At 47.1% G+C, this 6,068-nt stretch overlaps 1 protein-coding gene across 1 annotated transcript; it reads right to left on the bottom strand.

The window, feature by feature from the left end:
* Positions 1–6: 6 nt before the first annotated feature.
* LOC117940169 (PHD finger protein 19-like) lies at positions 7–5,992 on the bottom strand (the record flags this gene model as incomplete). Its single annotated transcript, XM_034865534.1, has 6 exons — positions 7–64; positions 134–229; positions 598–746; positions 4,673–4,767; positions 4,908–5,015; positions 5,911–5,992. Coding segments are annotated over 6 exons (588 nt in total), but the record flags the coding sequence as incomplete, so codon positions are not given.
* Positions 5,993–6,068: the final 76 nt, after the last annotated feature.

Genomic DNA, 6,068 nt, shown 5'->3' on the forward strand with positions numbered 1-6,068 from the left:
CATTACACAGGAAGAGGTAGAACCTGGAGCAAGAGAGAGACCATTACACAGGAAGAGGTAGAACCTGGAGGAAGAGAGTGATATTTAGAGATATTTGAGAGACATTGAGAGATATTTAGAGATATTTGTCCACCTGTCTCCGAACATCATGGCGTCCTGCAGACACTGCGTGCAGGCTTCATGGAACCACTGCTGACACCGGAAACACTGCAGCATCTTCAGGTACCACCTGCGGCACGTTATCACACGTTATAACACGTTATTACATGTTATGACACGTTATGACACGTTATTACATGTTATGACACGTTATTACATATTATGACACGTTATGACACGTTATAACATGTTATTACACGTTATAACATGTTATTACACGTTATAACATGTTATTACACGTTATAACATGTTATTACATGTCACAACATTTACACACCTGGGGGACTGTGGGGACTGGGCAGACTAGGGGGACTGGGGGCCCTGTGGGATCTGTGGGGAAATAGAAGGACTGGGAGGTTTTGGGGGCCTGGGGGATCTGGGGGGACTGTGGGGAGTAGGAGGTTTTGGGGGCCTGGGGGGCCTGGGGGTGAGACTTACTCTCCAGGACCACCACAGTAACAGTAACACTGCTGCTGATTGGTCCGGTGCTGAGAGTCCCAGTCCAGAGAGTCCAGGTCGTACAGCAGGACCTGCTTCATGGAGGACAGGGCTCTGGCTATCAGACCTTTCTTCAGGGCTCCGCCTTTCTGCAGGGGGGACAGGGAGGACAGGCAGGAAGTTAGGGAGGACAGACAGGGAGACAGAGAGGACAGACAGGGGGACAGACAGGGAGACAGAGAGGACAGACAGGGGGACAGACAAGTAGACAGAGAGACAGGGAGTACAGACAGGGGGAGACTGGTTATACAGAGCTTTGTGTGAGTGTGTGTCTGTGTGAGTGTGTGTCTGTGTGCGTGTGTATTTGTGTCTGCGTGTGTGTGTCTACGTCCAGGTTCACATTAGTCCCTCAGACACAACAACATTTTTTTGCAGAAGGACGCTGGCGACGTGAGAGGACGCTGGCGCTGTCTATTCGCCGCTTTTCCGTCTGCCGCGCTATTCTTTCCTTCCTCCTGTTGTGTTAGTGTCTGTCTTCACTGTCCCCCTACCTCTGGACAGCCACCAGCTGGTTCCTGAACCCGCTCGGCATCTCGCCCGGACTACTTCCCCGTCGGTTTGCCGCTAGCTGGCTGCTCGTGCTCATCCAACACGTGGTGGCAAATGTTGGAAATATATTTGTTTAAACCATATATTGAAGTATGAGTAACCACATATTTACCGTGAATGATTATATATGCTTATAATGCGCCAATGCTTTTTATTGACATATAAGAAGTGGACCCTGCCTGTGCAACTACCTGAATTCTTAGTGTAACTAGTGCTAAAGCAGGTCAGGATGTCCTAGGGAGAGACAGTTGCAGGATGGGAGTGAAAGCCACATCTGATCTTTGGAGACAAGGAGAACAGGCACAAGGTTTAATGAGCTTTGGCCCTGGAATAAATAAAGAGGGGGAGACTTAGTGAGGAGGGAAAGATAACTCTGTGATGGTTGCATGCTGAGTAACATGACTTGTCTCTGGAATATTCCATTGAATAAATGATCATTCATCATCATCTTAGTTTCTGAGTGTATTTATCTGGACCCTGAGACCGGAGCAGGTTTCGAGCTCCAACACTAACTCTAGCTGCATCAGCGGCTAACCCGATTTCCTAGCCAAAAGCAAAACTCGAACCAGAAGCAGCCGTGACCGAGATCTTCATCTCCTCCTGGCTTGCCGTGGATCATCTTAGCACTCATCCACTGCTAACTGCTGCCACGCTGCTCTCAGTCCCTCTGCTCGGCATCATGTTCAAATACTCAACTCTGCAACTGGCTGAATTAATCAACTTCTCCATTCCATCATGCATCCCGGTCGTCAAACAGCTTGGACTTCTTTGACGACCCCGTTACATCCACACAAGCTGTCGCCGCAGGTTTGTTTATCTTCACCACGGACAATCCATTCCCTCCATCTGGTCCCCGGCCCGCTCTGTCACACTTCTTCCTCATCATCCGAACGCTTCCCTCACTGCATCACATACAGCTGAGCGCACCGACAGGCTGCTCAAACAACCCGGACTGGACTACAGCGCTATTCACGCTTCACCTATACCTGTTCTCCAATCATCTACAAATTCCCTCGCTGTCTTTGCTCAATTCCATTACCCCCCCACACGCACTGTTAACTGGGACAACCTCAGATCTTTCCAGCCTGCCCCCATCTCACCATGCCAACTTTGCCCTCCTCAACACCCGCTCAATCAACAATAAAGCCCCTGTCCTTCATAATCTAATCCTCGACATCTCGCTGGACTTTCTTCTGCTCACCGAAACCTGGCAACAACCCAACGACTTCTTTTTCCTCAACCAAGCATCCCCCACTGGATACATTTACATTTGCAAACCCCGCCCCTCCCGACGTGGTGGCGGCCTCGCCGTCATTTACAGTCAGAACTTCCGGATCACTGAACTCACCCTCCCCTCCGAATCTTCATTTGAATATCTCGCCTTCAAAGCTCTTTCCTCCATGACAGTTCTCCTCATCTACCGGCCACCTAAACCAAACCCTTGCTTTCTCTCAGACTTCACAGAACTCCTCCCACTAGCCTCATCTCTCTCCTCACGTCTGCTGCTACTCGGTGACTTCAACATCCATATCGACTCCCCCACCGGCAAGCTGTCGTCAGAATTCACCACTTTACTGGACAACTTCACTCTCATCCAACATGTCACATTCCCCACCCATGACAAAGGACACATCCTCGACCTGGTTTGCTCCATCAACCTACCTGTGCTGGACCTCCATCCATGCCTCTTTCCCCTCTCTGATTACAAACTGATACAGTTCATCATTCCTTCTCCAACCGCACGCCCACACATCCTACGAGAAATCACCTTCTGCAATCTTAAATCCATTTATCTCCCCCATCTCTCTGACCTGCTCTCCTCCACTCTCCACCTGGACTCAACCCTCACCTCACCTGATGATCTCACAAACCACCTCAACTCCGTTTTGTCTTCGTCCCTTAACTCTCTGGCCCCCCTCAAAACAAAAACCGCCACCTTTAACACCTCGTCACCCTGGTGCACCCCTGCTCTCTGGAAAATAAAACAAACTTGAAGCCAACTCAAACGCCTGACAAAACAAATCATATCTCACAGTCACCATGAAGCCTATAAACTCCACCTCACTGCCTACAAAGAGGCTCTCATTTCTGCCAAATCTGCCTACCTCTCCTCCATCTTCAGCAACCCTCATCAAGCCTCGGGCCAACACCCACCCTACTTCTTCTCCTGATCTCTGCAACTCATTCCTTCACTTTTTCGCAGACAAAATCAACACCATTTATCAGTCTCTATCCCCTGCATCTGACCCACCCAGTATCTACTCCAGCGCCTACCACGGACCCTTCTTTCCCTACCCGGGCTGACCTCCCTTCTCCTCCTCCACACTGCCTCCTCTCCCAGTTTGTCCTGGTCACAACCCCTGATACCACCCCCTCTAAACATCCTTATTCTTCTTGACCTGAGTGCAGCCTTCGATACTGTGAGCCATAACATCCTGCTCACCAGACTCAAAGACCTTGGTATCGAAAGTACTGCACTCACCTGTCTCCGTTCATACCTTTCTGACAGATCTCATTCCATCTCCCTTCATAACCACATCTCTGCTACTGTCTCAGTCACCCAAGGCGTTCCCCTAGGCTCAGTACTCGGCCCCCTTCTTTTTATCATCTACATCCTCCCCCTTGGTAAGATACTCCGCCATTTCAACCTGAACTTCCACTGTTATGCTGATGACACCCAGATCTACCTCAGCACCAACTCCCCCCACAATCCCCCCCTCTCCCACATCAACTCCTGTCTGTCAGCAATCAAAACCTGGATGCACCACAACTTCCTCAAACTAAAGCGCAATAAAAAAGAATTCCTCCTCATAGGCTCTAAATCCACTCTCAGCAAAGCCAATAACCCCACTCTCACCGATAACCCCACTCTCACCGATAACCCCACTCTCACCGATAACCCCACTCTCATCATTGATGGCACCATCGTCTTCCCATCTCCCCAGCCCCCGCAACCTTGGGCCTCACATACGTCAAGTCATCAAAGCATCCTTCTTTCACCTTCGAAATATTGCCAAAATCAGAACCTCACTCACTCCCTCTGCTGCCGAAAGACTTCTTCACGCCTTCATCCCCTCACGACTTGACTATTGCAACTCACTACTCCTCGGCATCAGCTCCACCTCCATTAAAAGGCTCCAACTGGTTCAGAACTCAGCCGCAGAACTCATCACTTGCTCCACATCCTGGTACTCCGGTCCAAAAACAGCTACACTGGCTTCCCATTTCTCACCAGATCACATACAAAATCCTGGTCCTTACCTACAAAGCCATACACTCAGATCCACCTCAGCCGGTTTCCTCTACGTCCCCAAGTCAAAGCTCCTCCTTATCTACTGTTTCTACTCTGTAAAGCAACTTCGAGCTTGGAAAAAGCGCTATACAAATTCAATTTATTAATATTATTATTATTATGTCTATGTGTGTGTGTCTGTGTGTGTGTGTCTGCGTTTATGTGTGTGTGTACCCTGACAGCTAGAGCAAAGACACAGCGTCTACAGAACCAGGGACTGAGACTGACGCTGCCCTCAACAGCAGGAACATGGCACTGCTGGTGAAAACCTGCAGGAGAGACAGACAGGCAGTCAGACAGACCGACAAACAGTCAGAGAGACAGACAGGCAGGCAGACAGAGAGGCAGTGAGTTACTGTTACAGTCTGTAAGATGTTATTATAATAGTTAAACTGCCTGTCTCACTCACCGATGCCACATTTCCCACAGATGAGGATCCGGTTGTTTGATTGGCTGTCAGAGTCTGGCTCCGCCTCCCGGCACACAGAGCAGCGAGGCTCCTCCCCTGGCACGCCAGCTGCAATGTGATTGGATGAAGATTGAGAGACAGAAGCAGGATAAGGAAATCCTAATATATATTTATATCTATGCCTGGATATGAAACTGGCAAAATACTTTAAATTCATTATATTCAGAAAATAATTATATTCAGAAAAGAGTCTTTACATTCAGAAAAAAAGTTTATATTCAGAAAAGAGTTATTACAGTCTGAAAGGAGTATTCAGAAAAGAGTCATTACATTCAGAAGAGTCATTATATTCAGAAAGAGTCGTTATATTCAGGAAAGAGTCATTACATTCAGAAAAGAGTCAATACATTCAGAAAAGAGTCATTACATTCAGAAAAGAGTTATTACAGTCTGAAAAGTCCTTATATTCAGAAAAGAGTCATTACATTCAGAAAAGAGTCATTACAGTTTGAAAAGAGTCATTACAGTCTGAAAATAGTCATTATATTCAGAAAGGAGTCATTACATTCAGAAAAGAGTCTTTACATTCAGAAAAGAGTCATTATATTCAAAAAGAGTCTTTACATTCAGACAAGAGTCCTTATAGTCTAAAAAGAGTCATTACATTCAGAAAAGAGTCATTACAGTCTGAAAATAGTCATTACATTCAGAAAGGAGTCATTACATTCAGAAAAGAGTCTTTACATTCAGAAAAGAGTCATTGCAGTCTGAAAAGAGTCATTACAGTCTGAAAATAGTCATTACATTCAGAAAGGAGTCATTACATTCAGAAAAGAGTCTTTACATTCAGAAAAGAGTCATTACAGTCTGAAAATAGTCATTATATTCAGAAAGGAGTCATATTCAGAAAAATTTGCAATATTTGTTGTTTTTGGGGTCTGTCTGTCTGTCTCTCTCTCTCTCCCTGTCTGTCTGTCTTTCTACCTGTCTGTCTGTCTCTCACCGTGTTGGATGTCCTTCCAGAGGACCCAGAACTTGGAGTTGTCCTCAAACGTAACAAAGCAGCTCTGCCTGGGCGGGCTCACCTGTCCACCAATCACAGCACAAAGATTTACACCGACCAATCACAAGAGAGAGTTTGTTTGTGTGTGTGTGTGTGTG

The sequence above is a fragment of the Etheostoma cragini genome, unplaced genomic scaffold (assembly GCF_013103735.1).
Source record: "Etheostoma cragini isolate CJK2018 unplaced genomic scaffold, CSU_Ecrag_1.0 ScbMSFa_1856, whole genome shotgun sequence".
NCBI lineage: Eukaryota > Metazoa > Chordata > Actinopteri > Perciformes > Percidae > Etheostoma > Etheostoma cragini.